At 36.8% G+C, this 14,044-nt stretch overlaps 1 protein-coding gene across 5 annotated transcripts in view; it reads left to right on the forward strand.

The window, feature by feature from the left end:
* SMAD5 (SMAD family member 5) overlaps positions 1-11,263 on the forward strand; it is a 30,214-nt gene extending 18,951 nt beyond the window's left edge. For all 5 annotated transcript variants that reach the window (XM_075057018.1, XM_075057019.1, XM_075057021.1 and 2 more), the window contains 5 exons: positions 1,200-1,451; positions 2,656-2,775; positions 3,416-3,637; positions 5,919-6,175; positions 7,138-11,263. In XM_075057018.1, the coding sequence (XP_074913119.1) occupies positions 1,200-1,451; positions 2,656-2,775; positions 3,416-3,637; positions 5,919-6,175; positions 7,138-7,281 (995 nt within the window). In that variant the 3' untranslated portion in view covers positions 7,282-11,263. The remainder of the gene's footprint in view (positions 1-1,199; positions 1,452-2,655; positions 2,776-3,415; positions 3,638-5,918; positions 6,176-7,137) is intronic.
* The last annotated feature ends 2,781 nt before the right edge of the window (positions 11,264-14,044 follow it).

The following is a 14,044-nucleotide window of genomic DNA, read 5'->3' on the forward strand; positions in this document are numbered from 1 at the left end:
TGTTCACTCCCTCCTCCAGTACTATATAACAAAGTACATTTGGTGTATGAGGGAGTTTGGAAAGAGGAATCTTTAAAGTGGACTTTTCTGATGGGGTTCTGGGGAGGTGTGTTGTCCATTCTGTACTAGCTGCTTTTCTTTGTGGTAAATCACACTTTTCCCACAGATCTCTTAAGCCTGCTACCCTTAAAGTTGGTGGCAAGGTCCTCATTTGTAATAAAATAGAAAGCAGTGATCAAAAGACTTCAGTTTCTTTGAGAAACTTATTTAAAAACCTCAGTCCTTGCAAGGAGGTTGGTAGACTTTTTTCGGGGGCTTAATATTTCATCAGTGAGTGACATGAATTGAGGAGATGAAAAAATAAGTTCTAGGATGTAGTGTTCCCCACTTGAATTCTCATTAGCAGGCAGCAGAGCTGAACAGAACCAAGAGTGATATCAGTTAGAACAAGGTAGGTACCAAATTTGTGTCAGGTAGCAAGTCTGCTGTTAAGGCATGTTGCCATGGGAGAAGGTGAGGAGGATTGTTTATGAGTGGGAGAGATTAAGTGTGTTGCTCTGGAAAGTAGAGTGAAAAGTTGCTTCTATTTTTCCACAAAATGATTGTAACTACTCCAGCTGGCTGTAGTGCTGAAGCACTCTACTCTAGCACTTGAATTCCAGATTCCAGCACTCTTGAATTTAAAAGTTAAAACTCCAGCTTAGCAATAGTTGTATATTGTAGTATAGATTTTGTTTGTCTTCAGTGAAAAGGACTATATATAAACTATGTAATTAGAGTATAGTAATATAGACTGTATTTCCATTTTTACTGATTTCATAATGTACACATACAGTGAGTTTTGCACTTATAAATCAGTACTTTGGTATGTGCCACATGTGGACTGTTCTCTTGTTGTTTTTGGTAGTGGTTTTTTTTTTTTTTTCAAAAAAGGTCTGCTTCAAGTTTCATGAAATACAAGTGTGTTTTTGCTCTGATTTTTGTGAGACTAAAGTTTAAGTCTTCTGTGAAGTGTAATGTAAGAAAATAAGGGAGAGAGGGTAGGGTAAAGGCATGACAGATAATTCCCCTACTCCTCTTTCCACCCCAGCTAGTGTTGAAATTTTCATGATAAGCAGAATAGCACATTATTTGTATCTCTTTCCTTCTATCTCAGTTTTTAATTTATCTGGGTTTTGTTTGATTTTTTTTTTTTCCAGTTCTACCTCCAGTATTAGTGCCTAGACATAGTGAATTCAATCCACAGCACAGTCTACTAGTTCAGTTCAGGAACCTAAGCCACAATGAACCACATATGCCACACAACGCGACATTTCCAGATTCTTTCCAGCAACCCAACAGCACTCCATTTTCCATTTCGCCAAACAGTCCCTATCCACCTTCTCCAGCCAGCAGCACTTACCCAAGCTCCCCAGCTAGCTCTGGACCGTCTAGTCCGTTTCAGCTACCGGGTAAGTACAGCCTAAATGTCAACTTAATAAAAATAATTGAAATGTCACATGCTGTTGTGACTTACCTCAGGAATTTGTGATACTTGCAATAAATTGCTTTTCTATTTGCATTTTAGGGGGTTTTCTTCCTAGTTTTGTCACTGGTCAGAGTTAATTGTTACAGTTTTATTTTTCCAAATGTTTTTTGTCATGGATCCAGTAGTGGTGAGTTGCTTTGCACAGTTTCGGTGTAGAGTAAGTGATACATACTTTAGAAGAATATCTAGCAATGAAAAGAAAGCAGATGTAAGAGGCTGAGCAAGAAGTTTATTGATGTCTTTCTCTGAATAAAGACACTTATATGTAGTATTTAACTGGAAAAAATAGCAAATTTTTGATAGGAACTTAACCAATTTGCATGAAAATAGGGAAAAAAACCAACAATTGATAGGGGCAAAGGAAAGAAGCCTTATTGAATCTGGTTATTGGTGTGGTTTATAAAGCCAAGACATTAATAGATTAAAGAATTTATTTTTCCAGTAGCTCAGTGGCCTCATCTTTTTTCCTTCTGGCTGCCCAGTGCTGCAAAAAGAGTGTCCATTCAGAGGGGTATCCCTCTTGGATAAGTACTGTAATCACTAGGGTGGATGCATTAATGGTATCTGGAGGGAATTTCTGAAATAGGGGGTAATAGTGTGTTGGTACACTGGCTACTGTGCTGAATGGAAGAATGCAGAGATCCACGCTTTTATAATGAACTTGGCCTACAGAAGCAGCAAGAAAATAACTGGTTTAGGCCTTCATTACGTTACGGCAAATAAAGTTATTTCTTCTACTACTTCTTTCTTTTTGAACACAGAGAAGAGGGTAGGCAAGAAAGCTAATGTTTGTGTTCTAAAAAGTGGGAACTATAGTCAGCTTGCCCAGCTGCAGGGCTGCAGTTGTTAAAGTAAAAAAAAAGGCAAAAATAAAAAAGCACGTCTCAGTTTTTTTCAAGTGTCCAATCTTGTTATTAGTCCCATAGGTAAGAATCCAACTATTGAAGGAGTTTACTGTAAAGACAGCTGGCTGGGTTGTCTTCAGGTTAGTTTGTAAATGGGTCCAAATGTTTTAACGTCTCTTGTTCAAGAATATTTTTGTGTCTTTATAACTGTAGGATGAATAAATAAATATTCTAAATTATTGAGGTTTATTCTGGTTTGTTCTTATTTTTTCATGTTTGTAGCTGATACTCCACCTCCTGCATATATGCCCCCTGATGATCAAATGGGGCAGGATAATTCTCAGTCTATGGACACAAGCAATACAATGATCCCTCAAATCATGCCAAATATATCTACCAGAGGTAAGTTGTGTAGTATGGTGTAAAATTAACATAGTTTGGCTTCTTGTAACTCTTGACCAAATTGAACGACTAACTTCAAATGGCACGGTAGACCTTGTTGGTAAGTGGAAGCAGTCCTCCAAGGCAAACTGGGGCTGTAACAAAGAATTGAGAAATAAAACTTGCCTCGCTTATTTGCACCTCTTGCTTTTAAAGCCTCAGATGCATAGTATGGCTTACAGCAAGTTGAACTTTTTTTGTTTTTCAGAGTTAGTCTTTTCTGCTACCTTTGCCTGCTGTTGGAACTGTATGTGCATAAAGGCTCTGAAAATGGAGTCCCAAAATACCAATTTTAACAAGCTTTTTAAAAGTGAACAGAAGAGTCATGTTTCATCTGATATCAGTGTCATCTATATTTTTTGTGTAGGGTTTTTTTTAGTATCAGGCTTAAATAGGAAAATAATTGTAAAATCAATGGACTAGCTAAAATGCATGAAAGTAGAAATGATGTAAGATCTTCAGTGAGGACAGTTCTTGCCCATCATAACTGTTGACTAAGCTTTTAGTTATCTGTTGATATTTTTGAAGGCCTGCTTTACAGTTTTAGATTTAATATTTTTATGCTTATGTAAACTGGTATTTCCGTTTTGCTTATTTTCAGATGTTCAACCTGTTGCCTATGAAGAACCCAAACACTGGTGTTCGATTGTGTATTACGAATTAAATAATCGTGTTGGGGAGGCTTTTCATGCATCTTCTACAAGTGTCTTAGTAGATGGGTTTACAGATCCCTCCAATAACAAAAACAGGTTCTGCTTAGGTTTGCTCTCAAATGTTAATCGCAACTCAACAATTGAGAACACTAGACGACATATTGGAAAAGGTAAAGCTTAGATGTGTTACGCATGATTAAGAAGCTAAGTCCTTGTTTTTATTTCAACTTTGGTATACTGCAACAATGATTATTCTCAGATAAGAACAGTAGAAGTAATTTGTGATATATTATCTACCTCTCTGGTGTCAGAAGACAATTTAGGCATGGTTTGATTCTAATTAGTCTAGGAATTGCATACATTTTTCTTTGGCACTAATTTAAAAGACTAAATATTGCCTGTTCCTTACCAAATTGTGTTGTTGTGGGGGCTTGTTTGTTATGGTTAATGATAGTCTGTACGTAGAATTTTGTGTTTCAGCGCCAAGAAACATGTTGCAGGACTTCTGATGTTCTATGTTATATCTACTTCTTAAATCAAATTCTTCATACCACTTTACAGTATATCAAAGTTTTTTTTAATTTATTTTGTTGTTCATGCAAGGTATTACGCTGCTGTCTACAGTAAGTTCAAATATCTTGCATGACTTGGCAGCTGGACTTTGAAGTGCTAATGCAAAACTGCAAGGGCTCATTTGTCTGAGTGAATCCATGGGGTGTGTATGTGTGTGGGAGGGATTCCTGGAGACAGCAGGTTTTGCAAGATCTTCTAGTTTTCCCGTACTGTTTGGCTGATAGCACACATAGATGCACGTTTTTCATCTTTGATGGAATGTGCCTGGATTGTCTTAAAATGTAGTACTCCTTTTCTGAATATCTCCTTTTTTTATAACTAAGTCCTGAGAAGGGAACCCTGGTTCTATTGTACATATCTAGAGGCCTTTTTAACACTTGAGATAATTTGGTACAGTTGGTCTTGAGTTTTGTTTGATGAAAGTCACTGTTGCTTGTAATACATCTTCAAGACCCATCCTGTCCCTTAACAGTCTTTTAATTAGAAACTACTATAAATGTAGCAAAATTTTGCAGATAATCCAGAGAGCACGTTGTAGAATAGTATTGGCTGCAATGAGCTTTAAAATGTCTACATCTCTAATACTAATTATTAAACTAAAACTTTGCTTTATGGTAACAGTTCTGAGAACCATTAAGATTGTTTGGGGATAAAATACTATTTATTTATGGCTTTTGTTTGGAAGGGCTTTTGGTTTTTGCCTCCTTAAAACTACCCAATCCTATTTGCTAAGCATTTTTCTGTAGATGCATTGCATTGCAAGCATAAGTGACTTCTCATTGTGCATTGGATTATTTTTGAAGTATCTGTGTTCTTCTCAGACTGTTACATTATCCAGCTCCCCTCTTTGGAGATCTCTCAGAAGGTCTTTACCCAAAACAAGTTAGCTAGCAAGTGGTGGTCCCTGTCTTTTTAAATAAATAGGGTTGTGTTGTGAAAACGCATTCTTGCCCACCCTAGATTTTCTGACAGCTGCTTATAGTTGTTGAAGCCAATGGTTCCTCTGCGTAACCTTCATCCTACCCTAGTCCCAAGTGGATCTAGCAATGTTCGCAACAGTTGCTGCTGTCTGAAAGATTAACTTGCATCTGTTGACTTGCTGCAGCCTCATCTGGCAAACCACGGGATAGTCTGCAGTGGATTCTCAGGGTATTGCAAGGAAGACTTAAACTGAACTGTATCCCAACCATGTAACAGTGGTGGGTGCGGGAAAGGGAGAAGATCTGGGAGAAGGAAGGCGAGTATCTCAACTGAAGTAGCAGTGAGAATCTGTGTTTGGATGCTGAAAGGATCAACAGCTTTTATATGTTGATTTTTAGTCATTAATAGTGGTTTATAGTCTTAAGAACATAAAGGGAGGGAAGCACTTATGTACATAGCTGAATCCAGGCAGATGTGATAAATTTAGGGGCTTTGTTGATTTTAAGGTCTGTAAAGCCTGATGGTATTTAAGTTGTGCAACTAATTGGACTTACCTCTCCTTTTGCTTGATAAAATACACTGAAAATCAGAGCAGGCTATGGATATACTTTCTCATTCATGTCTATCACTACCCCTTCTCCCAGGACACTTTTATTTCTGTTGGAATTGCCATAGGCAGAAGCTACCAGTTTTATGAAACTGGAGTTTTAAAATCCACATAAGTTCTCTAGGAAAATAGCCCAAAATAACTGTTGACATGTGGAAGTATTTTTCTTTGTTCTATTCTGTAATTGATGAGAGAAGGACATCTAGTGGCTGATGTATAATGAAGCCTACTGTATTTTGAAATGAGAAACAGAAAATTTACTTTGTTGTCTTTGATTTCGAGGGATTTGTTATTAAGTACTGTATTTTTGGAAAAAAGTAATTTGAAATGTTTTTATCTTTGTTTTCAAGGAGTTCATCTCTACTATGTTGGTGGGGAAGTCTATGCTGAGTGTTTAAGTGATAGCAGCATATTTGTACAGAGCAGGAACTGCAACTACCACCATGGCTTTCATCCAACAACTGTATGCAAGATTCCTAGTGGATGCAGTCTGAAAATATTTAACAATCAGGAGTTCGCTCAGCTTTTAGCTCAGTCTGTCAACCATGGATTTGAAGCAGTATATGAGCTCACCAAAATGTGCACCATTCGAATGAGTTTCGTAAAGGTAAACAAATTATTTTGAGGGCATTTAAATTTATTGTGGATTTGGGTATTCAGCAGTAATTACATTAGCACTGTAACAATGTAACAAAGCTATCCTGACCTGATGTGGTTCTTTTCAATTATAAGTTTGTTGAAAATGGTTAATTTGGAGAGCTGGAAGTCGATGCAAGAAAGGAAAAGCACAGATTGCTGTATTGAATGTTGGCTATGTATTTAGTTACTTCAGTATTCAGGATAGGGATTTAATCGTTGTGGTTGCTATAATTTTATTGAAGGAGAATTGAGCTCGTGCTCTGAGTTTGAAGGAACAAAGCGAACTACAAGACCACTAAAAGAATGTCAGTAGAGAGGAGCATAAGTGATTGCAGAAAAAATTGCAGCTCCTTCAGAGATTAATAGTACTTTTTAAAAAAAATTGATTACGGAAAAAAGACATGATTTGAATTTATGAATTCAAACTCTGTTGTTATTCTCACAGTAGTGTTTTCTCAACATTGTTTAATCAAGATGCTGTCCATTTCAGATTTAGCATGGTGTCTAGACTTGGGTTTTCCAGGGTTTTTTTGCATCTTGTCCAAAAGATGTCTTGTTTGTTTTGTCAATTATGATAAATACTACTCAGTTTGAGAGTGTGGAGGATAGGGAGCAGGAGGGAGAAACGGAAAAGAGATGTGGCCATAGCCAGGGGTCATTCTTGAGTCAGCAGTGCGCTCCGCAGAGGAGCTCATGTAGTCACTCCAAGTCTGTGGCAGACAAGACTTGATTCAGGCTTCCAGGTGCAGCTTCCCTCCCACACCTTCCCAACCTCAGGTTTTTTTCCTTTAGATAAGAATTGTTGCTAGATTGTGAGTTATCTTCAGATAAGTATCTTAGAATGTGATTTCATGCTTCTTGTTAGTACAGTTATTTTGAAAGACAAGTGTGTCCTCAACTTGATTGATAACATTTTGTTAATTTTTATAGGGCTGGGGAGCTGAATATCACCGACAAGATGTCACGAGCACCCCATGCTGGATAGAAATTCATCTTCATGGGCCCCTCCAGTGGCTGGATAAAGTACTTACACAAATGGGTTCTCCTCTTAATCCCATCTCATCTGTTTCATAGTGCTGAAAGTCTATCTTCAGCCTTATTTTTAGCGAACTTATTCTAATTCTAGAGAAACTTCCAGTGTGGATACTGTGAGCTATATGGAGAATGGATCTTACGGTTTAACTTTTTTTTTTAAATCCCTTTGTGACCAATTCCATTGTGTATAGCTAATCAGTTTTACATTTCAATTTGTTCTCGCGATGCTTAAGTGACAGTTGAGCCCTAAGGGAAAAAAAAGTCTATTGAAAAATTCAGAACACTTTTCCCCTCCTTCCCCTAGAACTTAAACAGGCATATGTCTTAACTGGAAAATGTTATTCTTTTTGTCCTGTAGGGACAAGAGTTATGAAGACTGACTTCCGAAAATAAATACATATCATAGTTCGGGATTTTTTTTAACGTTTATGAAACTGTTTGAACATGTGCAGCTCCAGCTTGCAAGCTGTATTTTTAGCATAGTTGTTTAACATCTTAAGGTTGACATCTGTCATAAGCAAAATTAGACTTTATTATGGCTAATTTGCCTCAGATTGAACAATGTGATTTTTTTTTAAGTGTACACATGAAATATACTTTTTACAAATATTGGAGTGGTGTAAAAAAACACTTGTATTGTCTATTGGAAAATGCTGTCATAAACACACTGTATATTAATGCAGAATAGCAGTTCTTAGCCTTTTCCCACTTCAGTTTTGTAATATCTCTTTTAACCACCATTTTGAATAGTAATTGATACAAGGTAAACATCTTGCACATTTCTGGAGTAGTAATTCTTGTTTTGCTTTGATTTACAGTCATGCCATTTGGATTTGGTTGCCAAGGCTATTTCTTTTTAGGTACCCTTCTCTATTTTAACATAAACACTACTATTTGTAAATGGCAGTGCTTACTACTTTTTGGAAGGAATAAGTTTTTTGTTTTCTTTTTGGTATTCTAGCTGTTTATTTTACCTATCTGGAATTGATCTGTGTTAGGCCTTTTTAACCTCTCAGTAGACATTATGCAGTATTAGTGATTACACTGTATTTAATTCACTTTCAGTATGAGTTTGAGTCTCTTTGAAGACTGTGAGTGGCTTAGCAAATTAGTAACTGAATGCAGAAGCTTTTACTTCCAGATCGTGTAATTTAATACAGACCTGTTGGTAATGACCAAAAGTAATCACTTCTTTGTAGCCTACATGAAACAATGGTCTTGATCCTGTCCATGATGGCAGGTGTTCAATCAGAAGACTCGTAACTGTAGTTGGCAGCTTTATGGGATTGAAGGACTGCATTAATATGATGATGAAATTTCTCTCACATGTAAGGAATCCTGTTGCCTGTGCTGTTGTATTACTCAGTAGAGAATTTAAACACTGTACTAAACACTAAAAGAAATCAGTTATTCAACGTATGCATATTTTCCCCTTTAAATAATAAAAAAGGAGGCTGAAAGAAATATTCTAAGAGAATTAGAAGTGAATTATATACAAAATTTCTTTGCATGCAGAAAAAGACCTATTGTTTTTTTTTAACTTCTCACCCTCCTCTTTCTCTTGCCTGAACACCTCTTCAGAAAAGGGTTCAGTGTTTGGGGGAGAGGCTGAAAACTCTAAAATGCAAATACTTACTAAAAGATGTGTTGCAGTTAATTACTGCAATCCTGAGACATTGATTGCTTACACAAGTTCTTGTGTCTTCCATTGAATGACAGTTTCTGCTCAAATGTGGAAATCATGCATCGTATGGTACCTAAGTAACAAATGATCTTAAAGGAATAAAATTGTTTACGTGTCATTAAAATGTTTCTTATGAAATGCCTTAAAGGAATAAACTGTAACACTTCTGCAGAACCCTAATGTTCTCTTGTACAGGAATTTCTATATTACTTGGTGTTTTGTTTTTTTGGTTTTTGGGTTTTTTTAAGCAGTTTCTCAAGTGTGTTTAAAAACAAACAAGTGCATCTTCAGGAGAAGGGGAATAACATTATTTGCCGCTCACCTTTGGGGTTTTCTCTGTCGTTCTTTGGAACTGCAACCCACAGATGGTTCTTTTCATCAAATAAGATGCGAAGTCAGTTGGCCACCAGCTCAGGCTTCTATTTTCTTCTCCCCACTCCTGACTTTTGTCGAGTTGCTGAATATGTATATTTGACACTACAGGATTTTTTTTTTCTTGGCTAACTTTTATAAATGTCATGACACATTGGATTAAGGAAAGATCTCAGTTGTAGGTACAAGGTTTTGCTTTATCCAAAATGTTTTTCACCTGGCTTCATCTCTGTTCACTTGTATGTTTAGATGTGGCCAACTAAATGACTCAAGAATGGGTGCTGAAGTGCGTGTTCATGAGCCAGAGCTGGTGCTTAGTGCTAGTATTGTGGTTAGATTGGCTACCTGTGCACTGAACCATAATTTCTGCAATAATATCCAGTTAACCCACTTCTGATGCTGTCATTTAGTAGTAAAGTACTCTGGCATTTTTCTGCTTGTGTACATATTCTTGAACTGTAATATATGCAGTGCTGGGGATATCCTTGTGACTGCTGATTTTGCCAGGGTAGGCTTGCAGGAGCAGACCCAGTAAGATTTGTCATATGTTCTACTTTTCTGTTCCTTTTAAGTAGGACTTTTTGAGAGCTTTCTAGTTAGCAAATTTTGTGTGCTGCTGGTTCATGGCGTTCCTAATCATGTTTAGTTCATCTGTGCGGCTGCTGATACAAAATTCAGGTATCAGTGCAAGGATGGATGGAATGGAGAACTGTTTGACCCTAATGATGGCTTAAGTATAGCAATAGCAGAGAGTGCTGCTTCTGTTGCAGCATACTTGTGTATAAGTCACTTCTTGATCTAGATGGAGGGATGGAGAAATTGAATCAGCCAGTAGTGTAGTAGTGGAAGATGGAGCCTTTCCAGTGTAGCCCAGCTTAGACTGAATGTTACTCTTCAGTGAAAACTGTTTTGGCTTTTGTAGTGTAAGTATTCTCTTCTTTTTGGGCATCTTTCTACATTGCACCAACCACAGCATTAACTAACAGCTTTGGCAATACCAGCAAAGAGCCTAGAAGAGGCATGTACTGAAATTCTTTCTGGGTTTGCTTTTATAGTCACTAAGATAAGATAGTAGCTTGGTTATTCCTCCTTAGAGGACTTCAGTCTTGCTGGCAGTCAATCCAGTGTCTTGCATAAGTATTACATTCATTTAACTGCATTAGGCATGAAGTAGTTGTACATGAAGGGATGACATTGGGTTATAGTATCTATAGGACCAAAATAAAACTTTCTAGTATGACTGACTGATGAGAGACAAATCTAACCGAACAGCTCATTAGTCAAAAGAATGATGAAACAGCCCATGTGTTATGATTAGGTATAGAATTGTTTAAAATACTGGAATTATTTTGGGTTTTGCTTGAAGCTATGATTATTTCCCCCACCCCCCGGTATTACAATGTGAAAGTTGTCAATTCTTGGGCAGATACTCTTGCAATGTAAATCTAGAGAGCATTAAAATGTATCAGGCTTTCTCCCTAGTTTGAAGAAATAATTTTTTTCAGGGTATTGTTTTAGTTGCCCAGAGTGTTGCTAGTGATGGTTTTTAGGAAAAAAAAAAAAAAACACACAACAAAAACAAAAAACAAACCAAAACATTTTCTAAATGTTTTGCTTCAAAACACAAACATGTGACTAACTTTTTTTTTTTTGTAGTTATGAGGTTTCTGTTTAGGAAGGTAACCCATTCTGAATTCAAATCAATAGACCAAACCATCAGATTACAACATAATGTTGCTTTATTGTGCTGCTCCATAAACCTGCTTCTGTGTTTGTTGCAAGCATAACCTTTATGCTTTTGTTTACATTGTAGGAAACACAGTTCTAGCAATGAGTTTTTTCATTTAACTCTAAACATCTTTTTATTTTGTTAATTTTAAAATTATTAGGTTTTGCTATGTTATGTTTTTAAAGATATTTTTTGCATACTGCTGCTCATATTTCAATAAACAAAACAAAAAAACCCACAGATTTTTCTTATTTCCTTTATCTGTAACACAGTACATCTCAAATATTTGTTTACAAGGGTTGATTTATGAGTTCTTGTAACTCAATGCTGACTGATGCCTTGCCATGTACATATTCCTCCTCATACAAATGTGATTTTGTAATTTGAAAAGTACTTTTCTATAGCTTTTTGGTAACACGAAAGCTGCAGTGTTCTCAGAAGCAGAGACTAAATAATTTCATTAAGTTATTTAAGAGTTCTTGTTTCTTGTTGTAGAATGCAGCCAGCAAAAATGGTGTCAATTTGTTGGTATTTATAGAACTATTTAAATAAGTAGTACAAAAAATATATTTCTGTAAGATTTTAGCAACACTCTGATTATTGTGTTGGGGCTGGTTGGGGTGTTTGGGTTGATTCCCCCCCCCCCCTATTTTGGCTGACCATAACATTTTTAAACAACCATCATCATGTCTGAATGTGTAGAGCTTTAAACTGATGGCCGATAGCCTTTTCATTGAAATGAAGGCTGTTTGAATATCTCTTGAAACGTAAGTACTGTTCCAATAAAAAGCAAATTTAGGAGTTTAGTGAGCTGTTCTTTTACTATTAGCCTTATTTTTTTAAGATTGAGGGAAAGAAAACTTTTCTCTTGTTTGCCAAGATATTACAGAAAGGGAAGTTGAAATAGTAATTGGTGGTGTGCGCAAATTAAATCTTTTTTTGGCAGGATGAGTACAAAAATACTGAATCCCAATTCCACAGGGATATCCACATAAGAACTATAGAAAGGACAAATCATTTCTTTAGTATAAAACCAAAACAAAGTGTTGATACTACTTGATGTTATCTGTGCTTCCTGCTTTGGGATTTAATTTGGCTAGCAGGCTGCCACCTTGCAGTAACACTCTCTAGATCTCTCATTGTCTCAATAATAATAGCTTTTTTCCTCTCAATGTGCAACTGCACTATACTAGGGAGGATCCAATCACTCAGTAATTATTTTTTTTTAATCTCCTGATACTGTTTTGATGTTTTTGCTTCCAAAACAATTGTTGCCATGTAAAGTTCCCAGAAGATTTACTATGATAGTATTACCTAGATGATACAGTCTAATTTGTAAGTAACATCTCAAAGTGTTGCAATGGCTTGTTGACTTTCCAGAAGCTTTATATGGAGCTGTATTAATAGCTTTCTACATAAGTGAAAAACAAAGAAATGAAAGAGAATCTTGGTTATTAAAACTTCTAAATCATTATTTTATAGAATTGAGGAGGTTTTGTTAATCTTGCTAGTCTTTCTCTCTGGGGAATTTAGAGGTATAGTAACAGTTGATAATTACATCTCTGTGAGTAGCCAGCCAATGTAACCTGTGAAATTGTTCATTTATGGTTTATTTTCAGAAGAAAAAAAGCTTTGGGCAATACCCACCTCTTCCACCCCCACTCCAACCTGCATTGTGTGTTAAATGAGTCAGAGGCTACTTCTGTTCACTGCTACATAAAAAGTGAATACCTCACTGGCATTTGAAGTAATTAAACGTTGTATGCCCTATATCGTGTGCCAAGAGAAATCTGCCTTTCTTGTCCTGGAGTGCTCCTTGCCCTGTTGTACCCAAGGACCGTGCATTCTCTGGCACCATGCTAAGAAATCCTGCTCATCTAGAAAAACTGTTTTGTGGAAGTTAGAGAAATTTGGGAAATTACCTTTATTATACACACTCTGGTCAGAGGACATTGGTGATGGGAGTGTCAAGTCAGTGCTTTAAATCGGGCTTTTCCAAATAGCTTTCGTGAAGTAAGCACTTTGTATCATGGAAACGCTGATCCCATTTATTTTGCCAAATTCAGTATTTTGGTCTATATGACTTAGAATGTGTGTTTTCCAGACACTGCTAGCATAAAAAAAAAAATCACTGACTACACTCGGTGGTGATACTGGCTCTAGTTTCCCTTGAAATCTTAAGCACTGTTAGTCTTCTGATTTAGGGTGCAGAGCAAGCTGCTTCTGTGTGCACTGAGGCATTTGTAAAAAGTCCCAAAGTACCTGTGAATTGCCAGCCACTCAGTTAAATGTAAATGTTTTTAGGTGCTGTATCATCTTAATGCTCAATTAGTATTGACAGAATTGGCATATGCTGATTAGCATTTTGCAGTCAACCAGCGTTTGCACTTTGGGTTGGTACCATTCAACACAAATAATCATTCCCCTTAGTTTAGGTATCTGTGTATAAACTCTGAAGTAAAGAAATGTCATCCTGTGTATTTTTATCATACAGGCACAGCAAAGATGGTTGTCTGTAGCGTGAATTCTCTCTCCAACCACTCCCAAATTTAATAGCAAAGTAGAAGAAATCTGCATGCTGGAAAGTAGCTTACCTAGACTGACAAACAAAGCCTATGCAAGTTATAGAGTGGAGGTATGAGAATTGTGCTGTGGGAACAGCAGAAGTCAAGGTAGAAACTAAATGTTGAGGGGAAAAAAACAACCCTATTAATGCCCACAGCATAAAACCATCACCAAAGCCACTGAAAGGACAATACTCTTCGAGTCCTAATGTCTTGCTGCCTCTCCCAGATGTTCAGTTTAGTTGTTCTTTTCCATGACTTTCCAGTTCCTGCAAGTTGGAAGAAGGGTCCTTTAGCCTCGTAAGAAACATAATTTTGAAGTCTCTGTTCCTTTTACCTCTTATCATGCGTGTTGTCCCCTAATCAGGTGAAAGGGACTGTGTGCCCAGGTTTTCAGACATGCTGGGGAAAATGCCGTGTCATGCCTGGAGTATGTGCTAGCCATTCGTTGCA

Source organism: Buteo buteo, chromosome 24 (assembly GCF_964188355.1).
Source record: "Buteo buteo chromosome 24, bButBut1.hap1.1, whole genome shotgun sequence".
NCBI lineage: Eukaryota > Metazoa > Chordata > Aves > Accipitriformes > Accipitridae > Buteo > Buteo buteo.